Source organism: Bombina bombina, chromosome 10 (genome assembly GCF_027579735.1).
Source record: "Bombina bombina isolate aBomBom1 chromosome 10, aBomBom1.pri, whole genome shotgun sequence".
NCBI classification, from domain to species: domain Eukaryota; kingdom Metazoa; phylum Chordata; class Amphibia; order Anura; family Bombinatoridae; genus Bombina; species Bombina bombina.
In genome coordinates this window covers 50,182,726-50,210,210 of record NC_069508.1, presented here as the reverse complement: position 1 = coordinate 50,210,210, position 27,485 = coordinate 50,182,726, and the positions used below count along the sequence as shown (strand labels likewise).

Sequence of the window (27,485 nt, the reverse complement as noted above, 5' to 3'; positions counted from 1 at the left end):
CATTAATATCAGATAAGACTGAAAAACCCATAGGATATCTACAAGAAAATATCAGAGAGAAAAAAAAAAAAAAAAAAAAAGAAGTAAAGGTCTGTAAAAGCAAATTTCAACAGGGTGGAAAATATTAAATAAGCGATTTCAAAAACTGAATTGGATTTTTTCCAAATAATTTACAAAATGTACATACAGTTGCATAAATATGAAGATGCAATTCTTTTCCCACCCTGACAGAGAAACATGAATTTAGAAGCACAGTGGAGAGAAAACAGAGCAGAAGAAAGAAAAGGAAGCAGAGAAAGACAGAAAGGTGAATACAGAGCTACAGAAGTGTTTATTGAGCATGCTACAGAGGTAAGCAGAGTACATAAGATGAAATCAAACAACCATCAAACCTCCCAACTTTGTTAGAAAATTAATTTTTAATTGTGCCGCTTTAAAACTATACTGAATTTTACATTTCTAAAAGATGTAAAAACTAATAGAAAATATACATGATCATTTTTTCTACATAGATTAACAGAATCTATGATTTTGCAAACCAAATACATTAATTTAAAAAAAAATGTACTTGTGATAGAATCTTAACAGTTCCCTTGGCAGGTGGACTGTTTTCACTTTGCAATGTGTAGATTCTGAGTCATGTCTGTTGGCCGGTCTATTTCTAAATACAAAATATTTTGAAGATATTTATTAAAACAATATTACAATGCAAGGTAAATTAAGACTAAAGGCACATAAACTTTGGTCCCACCTGGTTGTCAGTTTTCAAAAACTGCCACAAATTTGAATTTTATAACAGGCTATCAATCTCATTGTAAAATACATGCACCAGTTTAAGAAATTGCTAGACCAGTCTGTACATGCTCAGAAATCCACAACCATATTCCAATTATAATTACAAACAAAAGATGGCAATATATAGATAAATGCACATCCGTCATATTAACTTCAAAAATTACGTAAAATATTCAGCCACAAACAAGACATTACTTAGTGCCACAAATGATACGTTTCACAAGAGTGTGTACAAAAAGGTTAAGATTCTACAATGCTTTCCATAAAATGCTTGACAGTTCAATGGTTCAATTTGTCCTATAAAAAGTAATTATCTGCAACTTTCTAATTCTTAACTAGTACGTAACTCAAAACAGACCAGACATATGGAATTTACAAGGCCAATGTTAATGCTGTTTCCTCCTCATAAATGAACATTTACACAAATTATATATATATATATATATATATATATATATATATATATATATATATATATATATATATAACTAAAAACAATAAGGAAATTTTAACTAGTCTGACTAGTAAGAAACTGCACCAGGCAAGCAAGAATCTAGTTTTTTTTCTTAATTTCATTATTGTAACTTTTTACGTGAATGGTAAACTAAGGTGATGTTTATGAAATACCATTGTAATTCACCAGTCTGGGGAAAAGTTACAAGTAGAGAGAAAAACAAACTAGTTGAATCAAAGTAAAAAACAAAACAAAAAACATATACGATACAGGGGACATGAATGACTAATTATTGGGCAATTCTTAACAGGAGGCACCAAAGCTTAACCTTTTTACACACCTCCTGATGTAAAATGTTTAATTACACATGTAGCAATGTGCCCTTGATTACTTTAGTCCTCAGGATACTAAATGGAGACATTTTACAAATACTAATACTCCTTTAAGGCACATGTCCATGTATACATAAAAAAACAAATGGATATCATTTAAAAACTTAACAAAAATGGCATCCCTAGTTATCTTGGAAAAACTGCAGAAATTGACTGCATCTTGATGAATGATTTCACTTAATGAACCAAGGAATGATAATGTGAAAAACAAAAATCAGACTCTGGTCCCAACTTTCCAAACAGTCTTTTGGTGACAATACACTTAACAATGCTATAAACCCTGATGGCTCCGTCATTTTAAATTGTTGACTTTGAGAAAGAAACTCTCAGATGGTGATTCTCTCCAATATTGTAGTTGTGAAGGTCAATCAGTGCTTGGATTGCTTCTTCCACTGTAGACATTTGAAGGAGGGCCATTTTATGATCTCTAGCAGAGAAAAAAATAAAAGGTAAATATATAATCTCACGAAAACAAAATTTATGCTTGCCTGATAAATGTATTTATTTCCGGATATGGCGAGCCCACGGCTTTATCATTTACTGTTGGGAATATCACTCCTGGCCAGCAGGAGGAGGCAAAGAAGAGCACCACAGCCAAGCTGCTAAGTATCACTCCCCTTCCCACAAACCCTCAGTCATTCGACCGAAGGGAAATAGGAAAAAAAAGGAGTAACACAAGGTGTAGAGGTGCCTGAGGAATATTAAAAAATAACTGTCTTGAAATAAAGGGCCGGGCTGTGGACTCACCATATTCGGAAAAAAATAAATTTTTCAGGTAAGCATAAATTTTGTTTTCTTTCCTAAGATATGGCGAGTCCACAGCTTCATTTACTGTTTGGAACCAATACCCAAGCTAAAGAACACAGATGACTAGGGAGGGACACAAGACAGGCAGACCTAAACAGAAGGCACCACTGCTTGAAGAACCTTTCTGCCAAAAAGAAACCTCAGCCAAGGCAAAAGTATCAAATTTGGAAAAAGTATGAAAGAGGACCAAGCTGCAGCCTTGCAAATGCAGTCTCATAAGCCAAAAGAAATATACTTTTCAACCAGAGAGAAAGAAGTAATAATCGCTTTCTGACCTTTACGTTTCCCATAGAAACAAACAGGACAGAAGACTGGCGAAAATCCTTAGTCGTCTGTACATAGAAATGAAGAGCACGCACAACATCTAAGTTGTGCAACAAACTCTCCTTATGAAAAGAAGGATTAGGAAATAGAGAAGGAACAACAATTTCGTGATCAATATTTCTATCCTTAACAATTTTAGGAAGGAAACCTAACTTAGTACGAAGAACCGCCATATCAGCATAAAATATAAGATAAGGCGTATCACACTGCAAAGCTGAGAGATCTGAGACTCTCGAGCAGAAAAGATAGCAATAAGAAACAAAAACTTCCAAGATATCAACTTAATATCTAAGGAATGCAATGGCTCAAACGGAGCCTGCTGCAAAACTATAAGGCCAAGGTTGAGGCTTCAAGGAGGAACAACAGACTTAAATACGGGCCTGTTTCTGATCCAAGCCTGACAAAAAGATTGCACATCTGCCAGGTGCTTATGTTGCAAAAAAGATAATGCAGAAATCTGACCCTTCAGGGTACTGACTGACAAACCCTTCTCCAGACCTTCCTGGAGGAAGAACAAAATCCTAGGAATCCTGACCCTACTCCAAGAGTAGCTCTTGGATTCACACCAATAAAGATATGTACGCCATATATTATGGAAATTCAGTCTAGAAATAGGCTTGTGCGCCTAAATCATGGTCTCAATGACCTACTCAGAAAATCCACTCTTAGACAGAACTAAGCACTCAATCTCCAAGCAGAAAGTTTCAGAGAAACGAAAGTTGGATGAAGGAATGGACCCTGAATTAGAAGGTTCTCCCTCAGGAACAAACACTGAGGTGGAAGAGATACATCCCCGCTAGGTCTGAATACCAGATCCTGCAAGACTACGCAGGAACTATAAAAAATACCAATACTTACTCCTATTTATTATGAGCAATGACTCGTGGAAGGAGAGCAAACTGAGGAACAGGGATGTCAGACTAAAATCCCAAGGAACCCCCAGGGATGTTAACAGAGCAGCCTGCTGATCTCCTGACCCTTAATGTAACAAGGAAGTTTGGCGTACTGCCATCTCCAACTCTAGCACCCCCCATTTGAGGGCCAACCTGGAGAACACCTCCGGGGGAAGCGTCCACTCCCGGGAAGAAAAATCTGACCGCTCAAGAAGTCCGCTTCCTAAAATGCAAATAGTGGATAGACAACAAATGTGAGCATCTGCCGACCGAACAATCCACTCCAATCATGGCTAAGATCCCAGGTGGTTAATGTAAACCACTAAGAAGAAATTGTCTTGGACAACTGAGGCCAAGCCATCAGAGCATTGTAGATAGCTCTCAACTCCAAGATGGTTATGGGGAGAGCAGGCTCCTCAAGTCCATAGTAACCAACCCAACAGGCTGGTGTCCATGGTCACTTATTACTCAGGTCTGTCTACGGAAGCATGTGCCCCGAGACAGATGCTCCTCATGTCGACAGATGTAGATCTATCCTCAGAGACAAAAACACATGATCCCTGTTACACTATCTGAGCATGCAAAACAGCAGACTCTCAGATGGAATCAAGCAAAGGGATTATGTCCAACGAACCATCAGACCAATCACCTCCATACATTGAGCCACTGAAGGGCCAAACAAAAGAGTGCAGAGAGAGGCAAGAGGAAAGAATCCTTGATTTTCTAAAAAAATAATTTGCAGAAATAGGGAAACTAATATGGTCTCTAAGAAAACTACCCCTGTAGCTGAACAAGGGAACTCCTTTTCAGATTCACTTCCCATCCGTGGTAATGAACAAAAGACAACAAGATCTCTGTATAAGAATTTGCTTATTGAAAAGATGGCGTCTGAACCATTATGTCGTCCATGAAGGGCACCACAGAAATTCCCCGAACCAGAGAGCCCCCTCTGGGAGCTGGTGGCAAGGCTAAAAGGGAAGAGCCACAAACTGAAAGTGTTTGACAGAAAAGCAAAAAACTCTGGAACTTGAAAATACACATCCTCCAGCTATATGGTCACCATGAACTGACCCTATTTGACCAAAGGAAGAATGGAACCACTGGTTTCTCTTTTGAATGACGGTACCATGAGAAAAACATAATTTATGCTTACCTGATAAATTTATTTCTCTTGTAGTGTGTTCAGTCCACGGGTCATCCATTACTTATGGGATATATTCTCCTTCCCAACAGGAAGTTGCAAGAGGATCACCCAAGCAGAGCTGCTATATAGCTCCTCCCCTCACATGTCATATCCAGTCATTCGACCGAAACAAGACGAGAAAGGAGAAACTATAAGGTGCAGTGGTGACTGGAGTTATAATTTTAAAATTTAGAACCTGCCTTAAAAAGACAGGGCGGGCCGTGGACTGAACACACTACAAGAGAAATAAATTTATCAGGTAAGCATAAATTATATTTTCTCTTGTTAAGTGTGTTCAGTCCACGGGTCATCCATTACTTATGGGATACCAATACCAAAGCTAAGTACACGGATGATGGGAGGGACAAGGCAGGAACATTAAACAGAAGGAACCACTGCCTGTAGAACCTGTCTCCCAAAACCAACCTCCGAAGAAGCGAAAGTGTCAAATTTGTAAAATTTGGAAAAAGTATGAAGTGAAGACCAAGTTGCAGCCTTGCAAATCTGTTCAACAGAGGCCTCATTCTTAAAGGCCCAGGTAGAAGCCACAGCTCTAGTGGAATGAGCTGTAATTCTTTCAGGAAGCTGCTGTCCAGCAGTCTCATAGGCTAAACGTATTATGCTACGAAGCCAAAAAGAGAGAGAGGTAGCCGAAGCCTTTTGACCTCTCCTCTGTCCAGAGTAAACGACAAACAGAGAAGAAGTTTGTCTAAAATTTTTAGTTGCCTGTAAGTAGAACTTCAGAGCACGGACCACGTCTAGATTATGCAAAAGACGTTCCTTCTTTGAAGAAGGATTAGGACATAATGATGGAACAACAATCTCTTGATTGATATTCCTGTTAGAAACAACCTTAGGTAAAAACCCAGGTTTAGTACGCAGTACTACCTTGTCTGAATGAAAGATCAGATAAGGAGAATCACAAAGTAAGGCAGATAACTCAGAGACTCTTCGAGCCGAGGAAATAGCCATCAAAAACAAAACTTTCCAAGATAAAAGCTTAATATCAATGGAATGAAGGGGTTCAAACGGAACACCCTGAAGAACTTTAAGAACCAAGTTTAAGCTCCACGGAGGAGCAACAGCTTTAAACACAGGCTTAATTCTAGCCAAAGCCTGACAAAAGGCCTGGACGTCTGGATTCTCTGCCAGACGTTTGTGTAAAAGAATAGACAGAGCTGAAATCTGTCCCTTTAGCGAACTAGCGGATAAACCCTTTTCTAAACCCTCTTGTAGAAAAGCCAATATCCTAGGAATCCTAACCTTACTCCATGAGTAACTCTTGGATTCGCACCAATATAAATATTTACGCCATATCTTATGGTAAATTTTTCTGGTCACAGGTTTCCGAGCCTGTATTAATGTATCAATAACCGAATCCGAAAACCCACGCTTTGATAGAATCAAGCGTTCAATTTCCAGGCAGTCAGCCTCAGAGAAATTAGGTTTGGATGGTTGAAAGGACCCTGAATTAGAAGGTCCTGCCTCAGAGGAAGAGACCATGGTGGACAGGACGACATGTCCACTAGGTCTGCATACCAGGTCCTGCGTGGCCACGCAGGCGCTATCAGAATTACCGATGCCCTCTCCTGTTTGATCCTGGCAATCAGTCGAGGTAGCAACGGAAATGGTGGAAACACATAAGCTATGTTGAAAACCCAAGGGGCTGCTAATGCATCTACCAGCACCGCTCCCGGGTCCCTGGACCCGTAACAAGGAAGCTTCGCGTTCTGGCGAGATGCCATGAGATCCAGATCCGGTTTGCCCCAACGACGAATCAGTTGAGCAAATACCTCCGGGTGAAGTTCCCACTCTCCCGGATGAAAAGTCTGGCGACTTAGGAAATCGCTGACAGGTGGCAAGAGTGAGACTCTGCCCAACGAATTATCTTCGAGACTTCCAACATCGCTAGGGAACTCCTGGTTCCCCCTTGATGATTGATGTAAGCCACAGTCGTGATATTGTCCGACTGAAATCTGATGAACCTCAGTTTTGCTAACTGAGGCCAAGCTAGAAGAGCATTGAATATTGCTCTTAATTCTAGAATGTTTATTGGAAGGAGTTTCTCCTCCTGAGTCCACGATCCCTGAGCCTTCAGGGAATTCCAGACTGCTCCCCAGCCTAGAAGGCTGGCATCCGTTGTTACAATCGTCCAATCTGGTCTGCGAAAGGTCATTCCTTTGGACAGATGAACCGGTGACAACCACCAGAGAAGAGAATCTCTGGTCTCCTGGTCCAGATTTAGCAAAGGGGACAGATCTGAGTAATCCCCGTTCCATTGACTGAGCATGCATAGTTGCAGCGGTCTGAGATGCAGGCGCGCAAATGGCACTATGTCCATTGCCGCGACCATTAAGCCGATTACCTCCATGCACTGAGCTACTGATGGGCTTGGAACGGAATGAAGGACACGGCAAGCATTGAGAATCTTTGATAACCTGGACTCCGTCAGGTAAATCTTCATCTCTACAGAATCTATAAGAGTCCCTAGAAAAGGAACCCTTGTGAGTGGTAACAGAGAACTCTTTTCCACGTTCACTTTCCACCCATGCGACCTCAGAAATGCTAGAACTATCTCTGTATGAGACTTTGCATTCTGAAAACTTGACGCTTGTATCAGAATGTCGTCTAGGTACGGAGCCACCGCTATGCCTCGTGGTCTTAGTACCGCCAGAAGTGAGCCCAGAACCTTCGTAAAAATTCTCGGGGCCGTGGCTAACCCGAAGGGAAGAGCCACAAACTGGTAATGCCTGTCTAGAAAGGCAAACCTTAGGTACCGATAATGATCTTTGTGAATTGGTATGTGAAGCTAAGCATCCTTTAAGACCACTGTGGTCATATATTGACCCTCTTGGATCATGGGTAGGATGGTTCGAATGGTTTCCATCTTGAACGATGGTACCCTTAGGAATTTGTTTAAGATCTTTAAGTCCAAGATTGGTCTGAAGGTTCCCTCTTTTTTGGGAACCACAAATAGATTTGAGTAAAATCCCTGTCCCTGTTCCGATCGCGGAACTGAGTGGATCACTCCCATGATTAAGAGGTCTTGTACACATTGTAGAAATGCCTCTCTCAGGTTTGTTGATAACCTCGATAGATGGAACCTCCCTTGTGGAGGAGAGGTTTTGAAATCCAGAAGGTATCCCTGAGATATAATCTTCAACGTCCAGGGATCCTGCACATCTCTTGCCCAAGCCTGGGCGAAGAGAGAAAGTCTGCCCCCCACTAAATCCGTCTCCGGATCAGAACCGTCACCGACAGGATGAAGCTCACCGTCCTCATGTTCTGCAAATTGTGACGCAGTATCAGACATGGCTCTCGTGTCATCAGCGTGCTCTGTCCTTAACCCAGAGCTATCGCGCTTGCCCCTTAATTCGGGATATTATATAATACTTCTTTCATAACATTAGCCATATCATGTAAAGTGATTTGTAAGGGCCTAGATGTACTTGGCGTCTCAATCCTACGCATCTCCCGAGCGGGAGACGCAGGTACTGACACGTGAGGAGAGTTAGGCATAACTTCCCCCTCGTTGTCTGGTGATAGTTTCTCTATGGGTACAGATTGACTTTTATTCAAAGCAATATCAATACAATTGGTACACATCGTTCTATTGGGCTCCACATTGGCTTTTGAACATGATGAACAAACAGTTTCCTCTGAATCAGACATGTTTAAACAGACTTAGCAATGAAACTAGCAAGCTTGGAAATCACTTTCAATAAGTTTACAAGCAATATAAAAAACGCTGCAGCGCTTCAAAAATACAGATATAATTAAACAATTCTTAACAAGAAGTGTATTATTAGCAGAGGATTGCACCCATTAGCAAAAGGATGATTAACCCCTCAATACCCAAAACGGATAAAACGGATATCAATTAAGATTTAACGCTTTTAATCAGTCAAGCACACTGTCACAGATCTGCTGTGACTGATTACCTCCCTCAAAAATGAATTTTGCAGACCCCTGAGCTCTCTAGAGACGTCCTGGATCAAGGAGGAAGAAGCAGGAAGACTGTGCTAGAATTTTAACTGCGCAACAAGGCGCTAAAACAAGGTCCCTCCCACTCCTATTACAACAGTGGGAGCCCTGATATAACGGTTTCCATGCAGAAAATATATGTTAGCCATGTGGAAAAAAATCATGCCCAAAGAGATTTATCACCAAAGTACCTCACAAAAACGAATAACATGCCAGTAAACGTTTTATTAAAAAACAACATTTTCCAATGTCATGCAAAGTTATCACTAAGCCTGCTACCAGTCGCTACCACTGCAGATAAGGCTTAAGTATTATTTCAGTTTTAACAGTATTTTCTCAGTCAAATTCTAGTCCCTAGAAAATAACCTTGACTGCGCATACATTTATCAGCCTGATACCAGTTGCCACTACTGCATTTAAGGCTGTACTTACATCATACGGTAACTGCAGTATTTTCTTAGTCAATTCCATTCCCAGAAAATAATGTACTGCACATACCTCATTTGCGGAGGACCCCGCATGCTATTCCCAGTTTCTGAAGTTACCCCACTCCTCAGAATGTCGAGAACAGCCAGTGGATCTTAGTTACGCCTGCTAAGATCATAGAAAAAAACGCAGGCAGTTTCTTTTTCCAAATACTGCCTGAGATAGAAAAACAGCACACTCCGGTGCCATTTAAAATAAACTTTTGATTGAAGAATAGTTAAGTAAAAACTCTAGCTCCTCTCGCGACCTCCTTCTTTGTTGAGGGTTGCAAGAGAATGACTGGGTATGACATGTGAGGGGAGGAGCTATATAGCAGCTCTGCTTGGGTGATCCTCTTGCAACTTCCTGTTGGGAAGGAGAATATATCCCATAAGTAATGGATGACCCGTGGACTGAACACACTTAACAAGAGAAAAACTTGTTGAGACACTTTAAGTCTCCCATAGGACGAAAAATTCCCTCTTTTTCGGGAACCACGACCAGGAATGAATAGAATCCTAGACCCTGTTCCCTTACAGGAACTGGAACTATCACTCAAAGGGAAGAGAGGTCCCAAACGCACTTCAAAAATGCCTCACTTATCTGACCTGCAGATAAAATTGAGAGGTGGAACCTGCCACTTGAAAGGAAGGTATGAATTTTAAGTAGTAACCCTGAGATACTATGTCCGCGTGAGACATCTCGTATCCAAGTTTGATGACAGAAAGGTTCAGCCCCCCAATTAGACCGATCCTCTTGTCTTTTGGTAGAAAATTGCTGTCATATCAGGACCAAACGAGGTCCTGCCCTTGTAAGGAAGCACCAGAATCTTGGACTCAGAGGCAAAATCCACTGACCAAGAGTATAGCTAAAATACCCCGCCCGCAGGCTAGCACAGCGAAGCCAGATATCTTGGCTCCTGGCTTTCAAACTTGCATGGTAGCATAAGAAATAAAATAATTCGCTAGTTTAAGAACCTTAATTCTGTTCAGGATCTTCTCCAAAGGAGTCCCAACCAAATTGGAATCAAACAAGTTGTTGCACCACTAAAATGCCGCAATTGACACAGTGGCAATACAAACTTCAATTTAAGCCTCCAGCTTAGTCCATCAATCCTGAAAAGAACAGCTATCCCCTCTAGGAATCGTAGTTCTCTTAGCCAGAGTAGAAATGTGGACAGCGACAGGAAAAATCTTTTTAGACAGGAGACGGGGAAAAAGGAAACCCTGACTTCTCATATTCCTGTTAAAAAAAATCTCCTAGCACTGTCTGGAACAGGAAAAACTTCTACTAAGAAATCCTAGTATTTATAAATTTTACTAGATTATTTAGGATTGCCAATGACAGGCGTATCGAAGTCGCTCCAAGTAGCCAAAACCTACTTTAACAGTACATGAAGATGTTCAAGCTTAAGCATCAGATGAAGGAATTATACTGACTAAATCTGAGATTTCACCCTCAGAGAAGGACATATCCTCCTCATCAGACCTATGAGGAAGGCAACCAGTGTAGTAGCAGGTGTTACAGAAACCTTACTATCTGAATCTCTAATTTTCCTCTTGCGATTTCCCTTAGTTTTGGAAAAACAGATAATGCCACAAATACCGCAGAAGATACCTGGGCAGAAAATTCTGCAGGCAAATAAGTCCTCCAGGAGATTGAGATAAACCACAGGGCACTGTATGCGACGCCAGAGGCTAGGGACATTACAGGAGAAAACTGTGGCACTGCCTAACAGCATCATCCTGGGAGACATTGGGTTCAGAAGCAACGCTCTCTCTCTACCCTTAAGAGAGTAGCAAAAGCATATTTGAAACTAGAATTGTATATTGTCTGCCCTAACAAATAGAGAAACAAACCAGCAATTCTCATACACTGCTTGCGCCTTCTCAAGGTAAGCCAACGTATAAAAACCAAAAGAGTTATTTTCCAAAAAAGCACAGGCCAAGAGAGGTATATTTTAAAATGTAATAAACACTGTCACTTTAAAAAATAACAGCAGTCCGTGGCAAGTCTAGACATATACAGGCTAAAACAATGGCCGCTGCACCTCAGTCTGACTAAGGAGAGTCATTTTATAATCAACAAAACGGCACAAATTAACCATGAAATACAATTTGCAATCTTGGAAGCCTTTATTCTCTGCCTAGTAAAACAATACATAGGAAACCTTAATTTAACAAAGCGCCTGCATTCATATATTATCCCCTCTAGGGATCGTGATAACTGAATGCTACAAACCGGGACGCATCAAGAGGCAGGTGCCTGAAGCGTGCCCGGCATTAATACTTTAAGCACTAGAAAAATTTTGGCATCTAACAGACACCGATCCACTGAATAACTGAAGCGCAAAGCGGGTCACGTGATCACCGACAAACTGCGCAGCCATGACGAGCACGCGTTTCTGAGACTGACTCCCCGCCATGAGACTGACTCCCCGCCAAGAAGAAGAGGGAGAAAACCATAATAGCGGCAAAACCGCTTCTAAAAGAGTAAATCCAAAGCGCCTCATTATCAAAGCGCCTGTGCCTCACACATAGTACAAAGACAATTCCAAGTCTTAAATGTACTTCTCTCCTAAATAAATCAATAAATAAATAAATCAATTAAAAAAACAATAAATCACCCTTCAGAAAATAACAATGGTCACAGTGAACATCACAAAAATGCAACATAACCCTGTCAACTGCAGTGAAACGCTCAGGGTGATATGAATATATTTATGTGCCATAAGAGAAACATATAAAGATATAACAGCCCACACCAAGTACAGGGGAAAACACTTTATAGTCAGCTAAAAGTAAAAACCCCAGTCTCCATTCAAAACAGCAGTGCCTGCTCCCTGCCAAAAATATCCTTATAAAGGATATGTATGTCCCAGAAATGCTGCAGGTCCTTTTAACCTTATTAAGTGCACAGTCTCCTATACCTAGAAGACAAAAGGCACTTACCTGCAGTCTGGCCGTCCAGCAGGACAGCTTACCCAGTATGAGAGGACACCACTCCTAACAGAGACCTATAGAAAAAAAATTAAGAACAGAGTAAACCTACTATGGCTTTTTATACTAGGGCAGCAAAATATTAGGAAAATGCAGCAAGGCCCACCTTACGAATTCCTAACTGCTTTAAAGCCACCACTGCCCTACTGAAGAGACTGACGTGGAGTACGGCTAGACCCAATCCCTGAAAAAGAGGAAAGAACAGAGTAAAACATACTCTGGCTTTCTAAAATAATAAAATCTTGATTGAAGTGAAATAAATCCAATTTTCTTCAGACACCAAAACATCACCTTCTCGATGCACCTTAAGGCAAATAGAATGACTGTGGGTTGTGGAAAGGGGAGTGGTACTTAGCTTGGCTGTGGTGCTCTTTGCCGCCTCCTGCTGGCCAGGAGTGATGATCCCAACAGTAAATGATGAAGCCGTGGACTCACCATATCTTAGGAAAAAAAATATAATTAAAACAAACAAAGGATCAGGAACTTACTGGAAAAATTTAAATGCTTTCACAGTGCCTCCAGTGTTCGTAAAAAGTGTACGCAAATCATCTTCACTTATGGATTGTCTAAAAAAAAAAAGAAAAAAAAAAGAAAGGCATGTACTAATTAAGTCACTTTAAAGTGTAAGCTATTTAAAAAGAGAAGCTACTAAAAATAAGGACATACCAAAAGTCATGAAAGAAATGGTTTAAAGAAACAAAACAGAGAAAAGACAGGTTTAAAAGATCTGAGCATAATTATGGAGTATAGAACATAATCTTACCAAATTGCATTCTTACTAACATTTGTTTAAAGACATTAAGCATTTGTATGTTCTGTACAGTATTTTTAACATAGAAGTGCCCAGTGATGGTTTCTACTTAGGTTAATTATGCCTATAAAGTTAATGATTAGCAGTTCTGTGGGTTTGCTGTCAGCTTAGCCACTATCTTCCCAAGGCTATACGTTACAGCAGGTGATAAGCCAATCAGGTGCCATACCGCTTGCCCAACAAAGTAAGCGTAGTGAACTAAAGTGTATCCACTTTAACTGCTGTCCTTTGGTTAAAAATGGATCACATATCCACTGTGGCAATGCTCAATTGATCACCACAAATTAAACTTTTTTTTGGTGTGAGTGTTTGAGCAGCACAGTCAGGCCTGTGAGTGGCATCAACATAGGTCCTACACAATACTTTTGGATGAGCATTAACCATCTATCAACAGATCATTTATGGACAGCAGCACATTAAAGCAGTATTTATTCCATCACACCTGGGTTACAAAAAAAAAGTTATGTTTCGGGTATAGAACCCTTAATCATACATAGCTACAGACAAATGATGTGTCCTTATATAGGCCCATAGGCCCACCTACACTTCGGTGTTCAATTAACACCTTGTTACAGCACCACCTAGCGGTTGTTTCATATTACAAAAATGTAAATCATAAAAATGATCATGATTACATTATACACAGTGCAGATAAGATATTAAAACCAATATACAAATATTACAGCAAATAGATACACAGATATGCGCTACCAATTTCTTACACAACTTTATAAGTAAACATGTTTATAGAGAGATAATTACAGAAACAAGGTACAGTCTAACTCTTTATTTAGACCCTGAGGTTGCATTGCATTTAATTTGTGTATCCAAAATGCCTCTTTCTTTTTGAGTAGCAACTCTCTATCATCACCTCCCTGCCTAGGATGTGGTACTGCATCAATGATCTGAAAACGAACTTGACTAATATTATGTCCACACTGTAGGAAATGGCTAGATACAGGGGCCTCTTGATTCTTGCACCGGATATTGCTTTTATGCTGGATAATTCTATTGCGGACCCTACGGGTGGTCTCCCCGATATAAATCCTTCTACATGGCATTTTATAAGATAAATCGCAAATTTCGTATTGCACATATAGTATCCCCTTATGTAAAATGTTTTGCCAGTAGGAGGTTGCACAAAAAATGGGCCCTTTATTATCGAATTGCAGTTACCACATCCTAAGCCCGGATAACAACCCCGATTTCTTTCTTTCAAATAACTTTGTCTCAGCATTTTTGCACTGCCAAGCTCGGTGTGAACCAACTCATCTCTAAGATTTCTTCTTCTTCTAAAGGCAGGCATAGAGGGTAATTCAAATTCAGCCTCACCTGGATGGCAACTTTGCAAAATGGACCAGTGCTTTCTTACAGTTTTTATTATTTCACCACTATGATTATTATGGTCCATAACCATTATTAACCGCCTGTTTTCCTTTTTTGGTGGTGAATCTACTGGAAACTGTACTCTAGCAAGCTCTCCCTGTACCAATCTTGTTGGGTAACCTCTATCAAATTTTTTAGCCATATCATTGTACCTTCTATTGCGTCTGTCTTCATCAGATATGATGCATTGCACCCTCAAAAACTGGCTTCTAGGAAGTGACTTTACTATGTTTCTGGGATGAAAGCTCTGATAGTGTAAAAGACCATCAGTGGATTTGGTGTATAGGACTGTACAGATTTTGCCATCCCTAAAATACACAGTGGTGTCTAAAAGGTTTACCTCAACCTCACTAGCAGTCAAACAAAATTAAAATCGAGTTTGTACTCCTATTCAATACCTCTACAAAAATTCTCCAGGATTCCAATGTCGCCATACCATACACCGAATATATTGTCTATGTACCGCCACCAGGCCGCCGCATCCTGAAGAAACATATTGTTCTCATATATAAATCTCTCTTCATAGACGTTCATAAATATATTCGCATATGTGGGGACGACATTGGAACCCATGGCCTTTCCCTGTAATTGGAGAAAGAATGAGTCTTGAAATAAAAAATAATTCTGATATAGTACAATTCTTAATAAATTCTCAAAAAACATCTAGACTAATAGAGAACCTTCCAAGATAATAATTTAACTTAGGCTCCAAGGTTTAAAATTTAATTTAGGCTCCAAGGAGGAGCCCCAGATCTAAACACAGGTCTGATCATAATCAGAGCCTTAACAAAGGACAGCACGACTGGAAGCTAAGCCAGTCTCTTGTGCAATAAAACTGACAGGGCCAAAATCTGTCCCCTCAGGGAAATAGCAGAAAGGCCCTTCTCCAGCCCATCTTGGAGAAAAGATAAAATCCTGGCAACCTTAACTCTGTGCCAGGAAAAACCACGCTCTTCACACCAGAATAAGTAGGTCCTCCACACCTTGTGGTAGATACGCAGAGTAACTGGTTTACAAGCTTGAATAAGAGTATCAATGACCCTCTCAGAGAAACCTCTCTTGGCTAAGACTAAGCGTTCAATTACCACGCAGTCAGCCTCAGAAAATCTAGATTTTGATAAACAAATGGACCTTGTATCAGCAGGTCTCTGCAAAAAGGTAACTTCCACGGAGGAGATAAGGACATCCCCACTAGATCCGCGAACCATGGCCATCGCGGCCACAATGGAGCAATCAGGATTACGGATACCCGCTCTTGCATGATGTGGGCCACCACTCGAGAAAGAAGCACTAATAGAGGAAAAAGATATGAGTTTGAACCTCCAGGGTACTGCTAGTGCATCTATTAGAACCGTTTGGGGATCCCTCAACCTGTACCTGGGTAGCTTGGTATTGAGATGGGACGCCATGAGATCTATCTCCGGCATCCCCCACTTGCTGCATATCTCTGCAAACACCTTGGGATGGAGAGAACATTCCTGTGGATGGAAGGATTGCCTGCTGAGAAAATCAGCCTCCCAGTTGTCCACACCGAAATCTGACCCTTCAGAGTACTAGCCGAAAACCCCTGCTCCAGACCGTCCTGGAGAAAAGACAAAATCCAAGGAATCCTAACTCTACTCCAAGAGTATCCTATGGATTCACACTGATACAAATATTTACGTCAAATCTTATGGTAAATCCTACGAGTCACAGGCTTACGAGCCTGGATCAAGGTCTCAATGACCGACTCTGAAAACCCACGCTTAGATAAAATTAAGCGTTCAATCTCCAAGCAGTCAGCTTCAGAGAAACAAGATTTGGATGAAGGAAGGGACCCTGAAGTAGAAGGTCCTTCCTCAGAAGAAGTCTCCAAGGAGGAAAGTATGACATTTCCACTAGGTCAATATACACACAAACGAAATCCGAGGACAGAAAAAATGTCTTCTTTATTCCAACAAGAGAAATGGCAGCAAATACATGAAGAGAGGTGTGGCCATTAGTGCCACACCTGCTCTCTTCATGTATTTGATGCCATTTCTCTTGTTTTAACGTTTGTGGAATAAAGAAGAAAATTTTTACTCTCCTCGGATTTCGTTTGTATGTATATTGAATTTTGGGCCAGTTTAACGCTGTGGGGAGGTGTGAGCTGCAACCTGACCAGTCATAGGAGGAACAAGACCGCTGATGCGCTAAAGGGGCGTGATCGAGTGACGCTGCGGTTACGGAGCACATCCATGAGAACGCCAAGCCATTCCGGTGTAGACGGACGAGCACTTGGAGAGGTAGAAGGTTTTACTTTACCCGTGCATCGTGACAGCTACAGATGATCCGGTAAGATAGGCTTAGGCAGCAGTGGAATAACATGTGTTAACAGTGTCACCAAGAACCCCTGTACTCTCTATGATCGTTATAGAAGTCCTCCATTAATTGACTTTTGGCAGGCTGTGTAGTGTGTAAGCACAATATACTAAGCCACAAACTGAACTGTGAACCTGAGTATTTTGGTGTATGTGTGTATTTCCACTAGGTCTGCATACCAAATCCTGTGAGGCTACGCCGGAGATATGAGAATCACCAACGCCCTCTCCTGCTTGATCCGAGCAATAACCCTTGGAAGGAGAGCGAACGGAGGAAATAGGTATGCTAGACTGAAGTTCGAAGGAACCGCAAAAGCATCTATCAGGACTGCCTGTGGATCCCTTGACCTCGAGCCGTACCTCGGAAACTTGGCATTCTGCCGAGAAGCTATGAGATCCAGTTATGGCTGCCCCCATTTGAGAGTCAAACTGGAAAACACCTCCGGATGAAAAAGTCTGTCTGTCAAGGTGCCAAGAATCAGACTGAGAAGAGAAGTGCAAAAATAATCACACCTTCATTAATAGCAAAAAATAATAAAAAGTCCACAAGTCAAATAAGCCAGGAGTCAAAACCAGAGCTGGTAGTCAGACGAGCCGCGTTACGAGCCAAAGCGAATAGTCAGACAAGCCGGAATCAGGAACAACAAGAACAGCAGAGTCAGGAACAAGCCAGAGATCAGGAACTATGAAGGCAATCCTGAATCTGCACCCACGTGGAACGGAGTTGCCGGAGATGCTCCTCCAAAGCCGGAATACCCTGAAACATGAATGAATCGGGCAACAAGGATGGTTGAAACCCATAATTTGCCATGAACGGGGATAACGTGGAGGAAGCATTAATAGTACTATTACGAGCAAACTCTGCCCAAGGCAACAGTTCAGACCAATTATTGTGGTGATCTGAGACATAGCAACGGAGGAACTGTTCCAGAGCTTGATTAGACCATTCCGCAGCCCCATTGGATTGAGGGTGATATGCCGAGGAGAAGGAAAGCTGAATCCCCATTTGAGCACAAAAGGAACGCCAAAATCTGGAGACAAACTGGCTACCCCGGTACAACACTATCTCCTTGGGTGACCCATGTAAACGGAAGACCTCCCAGGCAAAAATTGAAGCGGTAGGCAGCTTCTTCAAGGGAATGCAATTTGACATTTTAGAAAAACGGTCAACCACCATAAGGATAACAGTATTGCCATTGGAAACAGGGAGCCCGAAAATGAAGTCCATGGAAAGATGTGTCCAAGGACGCTCACCATTAGCAATAGGTTGAAGAAGACCCACAGGAAGACGTCGAGGAGTCTTATTCTGTGCACAAACTGAGCAGGAGGCAACATATGCAGCAACATCAGAACGAAGACCTAGCAACCAGTATTGTCGAGTGACAGACCAAATCATTTGGTTCTTGCCTGGGTGACCTGCGGCTTTAGGATAGTGGTAAGTGTGCAAAAGTTTAGTTTGAAGATTCTCAAAACAAAACACTTACCACTAGGTTTCTCAGGAGGTGCATTGGTTTGTGCAGCCAGGATCTCCTCCCCCAAGGGAGAAGTCAAATTAGTACGTATGGTAGCCAAAATATGGTCAGGAGGTATAACTGAGTAGGTACAGACTCCTCCTTGGACAGAGGTGAAAATTGTTGAGAGAGGGCATCAGCCCTAACATTCTTACTACCAGGCAGGTAGGAGACCACATAATTAAACCGAGACAAAAATAGCGCCTATCTGGCCTGTCGGGGCGACAAACGTTTTGCTGCAGATAGATAAGTTAAATTCTTGTGGTCAGTAAGAATGAGCACTGGTACGCTAGTACCCTCGAGAAGATGCCTCCATTCCTTGAGTGCCAAAATTATGGCCAGTAATTCCCTGTCGCCAATTTCATAATTGCACTCCGCTGGAGACAATTTCTTAGAGAAGAAGCCACACGGATGCAGGGAACCGTCAGGCCTAGGACGTTGAGACAACAGGGACCCTACTCCAGTCTCAGACGCATCGACCTCAAGAAAGAAAGGCAGGACAGGGTTAGGATGAGCCAGAACTGGAGTGGCAGCAAAGGCAGTCTTAAGACTATCAAAGGCCTTAATGGCAGTAGGTGACCAATGGAGTGGGTCATTCTCTTTACGGGTTATGTCTGTGATAGGTTCGAAGTAGTAATTGGCAAACGCCAAAAAAAATATAAAATAGACCGAAGACCAACTGGGCGAGGCCACTGCAGAACTGCAGACAACTTGTCAGAATCCATGGAGAACCCTGCAACAGAGATAACATAACCTAGGAAGGTTACTTGAGTCTGATGGAACTCACATTTCTCGAGTTTACAAAAAGGAAATTTATGCTTACCTGATAAATTCATTTCTTTTACGATATACCGAGTCCACGGGTTTCATCCTTTACTTGTGGGATATATTCCTCCTGCTAACAGGAAGTGGCAAAGAGCACCACAGCAGAGATGCTATATAGCTCCTCCCCCCAGTCATTCGACCGAAGGTATAGGAAGAGAAAGCGAAAGCACTAACAAGGTGCAGAGGTGACTAAAGTATATAAAAAATAAATCCCGTCTCAAAATGACAGGGGGTGGGCCGTGGACTCGATATATCGTAAAAGAAATTAATTTATCAGGTAAGCATAAATTTCCTTTTCTTTTACAAGATATACCGAGTCCACGGGTTTCATCCTTTACTTGTGGAATACCAATACCAAAGCTTTAGGACACGGATGAAAGGGAGGGACAAGACAGGAACCTAAACGGAAGGCACCACTGCTTGAAGCACCTTTCTCCCAAAAATAGCCTCAGTAGAAGCAAAAGTATAAAATTTGTAAAATTTGGAAAAAGTATGACGGGAGGACCAAGTCGCAGCCTTACAAATCTGTTCAACAGAAGCATAGTTTTTAAAAGCCCATGTGGAAGCCACAGCTCTAGTGGAATGAGCCGTAATCTTTTCAGGGGGCTGCTGTCCAGCATTCTCATATGCCAGGCGGATGATGCTTCTCAGCCAAAAAGAGAGAGAGGTAGCCGTAGCTTTTTGACCCCTACGCTTCCCAGAATAAACAACAAACAGGGAAGATGTTTGACGGAAATCCTTGGTCGCTTGTAAATAAAATTTTAAAGAGCGAACCACATCCAAATGATGTAACAAACGTTCCTTCTTAGAGGAAGGATTAGGACACAAGGAAGGAACCACAATTTCCTGATTAATATTCTTATTTGAAACAACCTTAGGAAGGAATCCAGGTTTAGTACGCAAAACCACCTTATCAGAATGGAATATAAGATAAGGGGAATCACATTGTAATGCAGAAAGCTCAGAAACTCTTCGAGCTGAAGAAATAGCTACTAAAAACAATAACAGTTTAATATCTATGGAATGCATGGGTTAAAACGGAACCCCTTGAAGAACATTAAGAACTAAATTCAAGCTCCATGGCGGAGCAATTGTTTTAAACACAGGCTTGATTCTGATTAAAGCCTGACAAAAAGCCTGAACATCTGGGACATCTGCCAGACGCTTGTGAAGCAAAATTGACAAAGCAGAAATTTGTCCCTTCAAGGAACTAGCTGATAATCCCTTCTCCAATCCTTCTTGGAGAAAAGACAAAATCCTAATCTTACTCCATGAGTAACCCTTGGATTCACACCAATAAAGATATTTACGCCATATCTTATGGTAAATTTTTCTAGTAACCGGCTTGCAAGCCTGAATCAGAGTATCAATGACCGGCTCAGAGAAACCCCGCTTAGATAAAATCTCCAAGCAGTCAGCTGCAGAGAAGTTAGATTTGGATGTTGGAAAGGACCTTGAATGAGAAGGTCCTTTCTCAATGGCAGTCTCCACAGTGGCAGAGACGACATGTCCACTAGATCTGCATACCAGGTCCTGCATGGCCACGCAGGCGCTATTAGAATTACTGAAGCCCTCTCCTGTTTGATTCTGGCAATCACACGAGGAAGGAGAGGAAAAGGTGGAAACACATAAGCCAGGTTGAACGACCAAGGTACTGCTAGAGCATCTATCAGTACAGCCTGGGGATCCCTTTACCCGTAACGTGGAAGTTTGGCATTCTGTTGAGATGCCATCAGATCCAATTCCGGTGTGCCCCATTGATGAATCAAGGTTGCAAACACCTCCGGATGAAGTTCCCACTCCCCCGGATGAAAAGTCCGACGACTTAGAAAATCTGCTTCCCAGTTTTCTACTCCTGGGATATAGATCGCAGACAGATGGCAAGAGTGAGCCTCCGCCCATCAAATTATCTTTGATAATTCCATCATCGCTAGCGAACTCCTTGTTCCCCCCTGATGATTGATATATGCCACAGTCGTGATATTGTCTGACTGGAATCTTATGAATTTGGCCGAAGCCAACTGAGGGCACGCCAGCAGCGCGTTGAATATCGCTCTCAGTTCCAGAATATTGATTGGCAATTGAGACTCCACCTGAGTCCACACACCCTGAGCCTTCAGGGAATTCCAGACTGTATCCCAAGCCCAGGATACTGGCGTCCGTCGTTACCATTACCCAAGATGGCCTGCGGAAGCACATCCCTTGGGACAGATTGTCCTGTGACAACCACCACCGAAGAGAGTCTCTGGTCTCTTGATCCAGATTTATCTGAGGAGATAAATTTGCATAATCCCCATTCCACTGACTGAGCATGCACAGTTGTAGTGGTCGGAGATGAAAGCGAGCAAACGGGATGATATCCATTGCTGCTACCATTAGTCCGATGACTTCCATACACTGAGCCACTGATGGCTGATGAATGGACTGCAGAGCTCGGCAAGTATTTATAATCTTTGATTTTCTGACTTCTGTCAGAAAAATTTTCATATTTACCGAGTCTATCAGAGTTCCCAGGAATGGAACTCTTGTCTGTGGAACTAGTGAACGTTTTTCTACATTCACTTTCCAACCGTGAGTTCTTAGAAATGATAACACGATGTCCGTGTGAGATTTGGACAGATGATAGGTTGACGCTTGGATCAAGATATCGTCCAGATAGGGCGCCACCGCCATGCCTCGCGGCCTGAGAACCGCTAGAAGAGGTCTTAGAACCTTTGTCAATATCCTTGGAGCCGTGGCCAACCCAAAGGGAAGGGCCACAAACTGGTAATGTTTGTCCTGAAATGCAAATCGCAGGAACTGATGATGATCCTTGTGGATAGGAATGTGAAGGTGCGCATCCTTCAGGTCCACCGTGGTCATGTATTGACCCTCCTGGATCATTGGCAAAATTGTACGAATAGTCTCCATCTTGAACGATGGGACTCTGAGAAACTTGTTTAGACATTTGAGATCTAAAATCGGTCTGAAGGTTCCCTCTTTTTTGGGAACCACAAATAGGTTTGAATAGAACCCCTGCCCCTGTTCCAGATCTGGAACTGGGCAAATTACACCCATGGTGTAGAGGTCTTTTACACAGCGTAAGAACGCCTCTCTTTTTGTCTGGTCTACAGACAATCGTGAAAGATTAAATCTTCCCCTTGGGAGGAAGTCCTTGAATTCCAACTGATACCCCTGGGTCACAATTTCCAATGCCCAGGGATCCTGTACATCCCTTGCCCAAGCATGAGCAAAGAAAGAGAGTCTGCCCCCTACTAGATCCGGTCCCGGATCGGGGGCTGGCCCTTCATGCTGTCTTGGTAGCAGCAGCTGGCTTTTTGACTTTTCCCGCCTGGTTAGGTCTCCAGACCGCCTTGGATTGAGCAAAGTTCCCTTCCTGCTTAGTGGAGGAAGAGGAAGCAGAGGATGTTCCTTTAAAGTTTCGAAAGGAACAAAAATTATATTGTTTACTCCTCATCTTGAGGGGCTTGTCCTGAGGTAGGGTGTGACCCTTACCTCCAGTAATGTCAGAGATTATTTCCTTCAGCTCAGGCCCGAATAGGGTCTTACCTTTGAAGGGAATACATAAAAGCTTAGATTTAGACGATACGTCAGCCGACCATGACTTTAGCCATAATGCTCTACAATGGCAAAGCCTGCGTTTTTCGCTGCTAATTTTGCAAGTTAAAACGCAACATCAGTCATAAAAGAATTTGCTAGAGCCATTATTCTGTCTAAAACGTCCTCTAAAGGTGTCTAAACCTTCAGAGACTCTTCCAGGGCGTCAAACCAAAAAACAGCTGCAGTAGTTACTGGGACCATGCAGGCTATAGGCTGTAAGAGAAAACCCTGGTGAACAAATAGTTTCTTTAGAAGACCCTCTAATTTTTTATGCATAGGGTCTTTAAAAGCACAACTGTCCTCAATGGGTATAGTTGTACGTTTAGCTAAAGTAGATATAGCTACCTCCACCTTGGGAACCAATTGCCAGGAGTCCCGTATGGTGTCAGGTATGGGAAACATTTTCTTAAAATTAGGAGGGGGAGAAAACGGTATACCTGGTCTATCCCAATCCTTATTAACAATTTCCGAAATTCTCTTAGGAACCGGAAAAACATCCGTGTAAGTAGGTACTTCCAAATATTTGTCCATTTTAAACAATTTTTCTGGGGGAATTGTGATAGGGTCAATATCATCCAGAGTCGCCAGAACCTCCCTGAGCAATAAGCGGAGGTGTTCTAATTTGAATTTAAAGGACATGACGTCCGAATCTGTCTGAGGTAATAAACTTCCTGACTCTAAAAGTTCTCCCTCAGACATAAAATCCCTAACCCCCAAATCAGAACATTGTGAGGGTGCATCGAAAATAGCCATCAGAGGGTTCAGTATTAACATTAATATCTTACCTTTGGCGTTTACCCTGCAAACCTGGCAGTTTGGATAATACCTCTGTAAGGGTAGTAGACATAACTGCAGCCATATCTTGCAAAGTAAAAGTAGACACACTAGAAGAACTTGGCGTCGCTTGTGTGGGCGTTAAAGGTTGAGACACTTGGGGAGAATTAGGTGGCATATCCTGGTTCTCTTCAGACTGAGAATCATCCTTAGGCACACTATCATTACCTAAAATATGATCTTTACAGTGTAGGGCCCTTTCAGTACAAGGAGGACACAATGTAAGAGGGGGTTCCACAATGGCTTCTAAACACATAGAACACTGACTTTCTTCATTGTCAGACATGTTGAACAGACTAGTAATAACAGCACAAGTCATTAACAATCTTTATTATGTGAGAAAAACAATTTAGTAAAAAAAAACATTAGTGTACCTTTAAGGAAAAAAGTGTACACAGATTTCCCAAAAGTGCTAAAACGTAAAGGAAAATTGAAAATTTTGATAGGGAAAGCACCTAATGTGCAGTCGGATATTGCACCCCAAGTAAGAAAGACTTTGACCCTTAAAAATACGGTGAGGCCCACAAAGGAACGTTACAATGGAAAAAAACGTTTAAACTGTCTCTGCACTTCGCCACAGCTCTGCTGTGGCGCCTACCTGCCCCAAATATAAGTACAAACAATCCGGACTTGCTCCACAATGCAGCCTCAAAATCTGGTCCTAACCGGAGTAATGGCTGTACTCTCCGGCTCTAACTGCGCACTGAGGCGCGAAAATTAGGCCTCGCCCATCACGTACGATAGAAAATAAACACCACCAGCCGCATGGGAAGCGGTCTGTGAATAAGTAATGCCTAATATATTAAGTGCCATGTGGAACCCCAAAATATAAACGCATCAGCCCTGATAAGCCTTATTTCAATAAAAAATAGCGTACTCCAGGCTGTCTCAGTGTCTAACCAAGCCCTTAAGTGTCCCTTGCAGTTCTCACAAAGGTCATTAAACACAGGGGTTCAGTACCACCCTACCCGGACTACTGCTTACCCCTCTTACAAGATATAAAATATGTCAGCCAATTCTGAATCTACCAGGTCTCTTCAGAATATACATGACTGCACATACCTCAAAGCTGCATGTAGCAGAAACGTTCCCCACACTTAAGCTTTCTCTGTACTCCTCAGTCATCTTGTGGGAAGCAAACAAGGATCTCAGTTACAACCGCTGAGATCATCAGACTCAAGGCAGAATTCTTCTTCTATGTCCTGCCTGAGGAAAAATAGTACTCATCTGTACCATTTTAAAATAAACTCTTGATTGAAGAAACTAAAACTATTATTTTATCACCTCTTAACTTTACCCTTCCTATTACTAGCATAGGCAAAGAGAATGACTGGGGGAGGAGTTAAGGGAGGAGCTATATAGCAGCTCTGCTGTGGTGCTCTTTGCCACTTCCTGTTAGCAGGAGGAATATATCCCACAAGTAAAGGATGAAACCCGTTGACTCAGTATATCTTGTAAAAGAAACAGGCTGTTTTCACGTAGTCTCTGAAGAACCCGTGTAACATCAGAACGATGAGCCTCAAGTGTGGGTGAGTGTATGAGGATGTTGTCTAAATACACTACAACACACTGTTGCAACATATCTCGTAGGACATCATTAATAAGTTCCTGGAAAACAGCAGGAGCATTACATAGGCCAAAGGGCATTACAAGATACTCATAATGCCCGCTTCCTTGTGCTAAATGCCGTTTTACATTCGTGGCCCTCCTTGATCCTAACGAGATTGTACGCTCCTCTCAAATCAAGTTTAGAAAGAACCATAGCTACCTTGAGGCGGTGAAAGAATTCTGTAATGAGCGGAATAGGGTAAGCATTCTTAATGGTAAGAGGATTAAGACCCCTATAATCGATGCATGTCTTAACTCGCCACCCTTTTTCTTCACAAAGAAGCCAGCCCCTGCAGTAGAGCAGGAATTGCGGATGATCCCCCGCAACAGAGCACCGGCAACATACATAAACCCGGCCCCGAGGAGGAATGGCTCCGGGGTTGCAGGTCTATGGCACAATTGTAAGACCGGTGAGGAGGCAACGTACCGACACACACCTTGTCAAAAACGTCTAGGAACTCACGGTACTGCTCTGGCAATTGAGATACCGAAGAAGTGCACAAGACTTTACCTGGTTTCCGAAGACAAGTGGAAATACATTGCGGAGACCACGACAAAATTTCGGACCTGCGCCAGTTGAGACTGGGATTGTGCTTTTGGAGCCAGGGAGAACCCAGAACAACTGGAAAATGCTGAGAATTTATCACCTGGAACTGGAGGGTTTCAAAATGGAGAGCGCCAACAGCCATGGATAACTGAGTGGTTTTGTGAGTAACGAGTGCGGGTTGAAGGGTCCTGCCATCAATGGCCTCAATAGCAAGCGGAATGAACCGAGGCAAAACAGGAATGGAGTGCTTTGATACAAAAGCACTGTCAATTAAATAGCCTGCAGCACCGGAGTCGACAAGAGCCTGGGTGACTATGGAGGAGTCCACCCAGGAAAGAACAACCGTGACCAAAGGTTTCTCCTTTAGTGGTTCCGGGTACAAGGATAAACCACCCAAGGTCTGCCCCCACCAGGACCTTAAGTGTGAGCGTTTCCCGGCCGTGTAGGAAAAGACTTCAAAAGGTGGCCCTGTAACCCACAATAGAGGCAGAGCCCCTCCCTCCTCCTAAAGACCCTCTGCGCCGCGGAAAGACCTGTGAATCCCAACTGCATTGGCTCAGCAGTACCTGGTGACTCGGGACCAGGAGGCACGGGAAGAGAGGGAGGCATGGGTGGGAACGAACATGTAGGAGACAACGGAAAAGGAGGCTTCCGCAAGCACTCCTTGAAAGAGGGCCTCTCTCTGAGTCTGATGTCAATTAGGATCAAAGAAGACACCAATGCCTCGAGATCCTCTGGTAAATCTCTGACAGCAACTTAGTCTTTAATCGCATCAGAGAGCCCATGAAAGGAGGCGGCAACAAGGGCTTCATTGTTCCAACCTATCTCTGAGGCAAGCGTATGGAACTCAATGGCATACTGAGCAATAGATCTTGTACCTTGCTGAATGGACAAGTCATTTAGCAGCAGAGGAGGAGCGAGCCGGAACATCAAATACCCTTCAAAAGGAGGCCACAAATTCAGGGTAATTTGAAATCACAGGTTTATTAGTCTCCAACAAGGGATTAGCCCAGGCAAAAGCAGTGTCAGAGAGTAACGAGATGAGAAATCCCACCTTAGCTCTGTCAGAGGGAAACGACTGAGGTAACATCTCAAAGTAAATACCAACCTGGTTCAAAAACCCTCTGCACTGAATAGGATCACCTCCATATCGCTGGGGTAGAGGTGAAGAACCGGACATGCTCCTGGTAGGACTAGGTGCAGCACCGGAAACAGGAGCAGCCATAACTTGCGGGACACTTTGGTCCAAATGTGCGAGTCAGCAGGGTTTGCAGGGCTAGTGCAAATTGATCCAAGCGGTGATCCTGTTCATCCATCCTGGAAATGATGGTAAAGGTGAATTATTAGCACCATCAGGATCAATAGCCCTTGCGTAATGTCAGGGTGCCAGGAATCAGACTGAGACGAGAAGTGCAAAAATAATCACATTTATTAATAGCAAAAAATAATAAAAAATTCCACAAGTCAAATAAGCCAGGAGTCCAAACCAGAGCTGGTAGTCAGACAAGCTGAGTCAGGAGCGAAAGCGAATAGTCAGACAAGCCGAGTCAATAGCCAAAGTGAGTAGTCAGACGAGCTGGAATCAGGAACAAGGAGAACAGCAGAGTCAGGAACAAGCCAGGGATCAGGAACCAGGAGGGACGTCAGACAGCCAGGTAATACACCGGAACTGGAACTCACAAAAAGGTCTGAGACAACGCAAGGGCAAAGCATACTGAACAGAGTCCC

General features: G+C 42.5%; 1 protein-coding gene across 1 annotated transcript in view; it reads right to left on the bottom strand.

Annotated features, from left to right (window-relative positions):
• Window positions 1–312: 312 nt before the first annotated feature.
• Window positions 313–27,485, bottom strand: part of PTBP2 (polypyrimidine tract binding protein 2) — a 142,774-nt gene continuing 115,601 nt past the window's right edge. The window contains exons 13-14 of the mRNA XM_053694058.1: window positions 12,785–12,862; window positions 313–2,068 (exon numbers count right to left, since the gene is read on the bottom strand). Of these exons, the coding sequence (XP_053550033.1) occupies window positions 1,939–2,068; window positions 12,785–12,862 (208 nt within the window). The 3' untranslated portion in view covers window positions 313–1,938. The remainder of the gene's footprint in view (window positions 2,069–12,784; window positions 12,863–27,485) is intronic.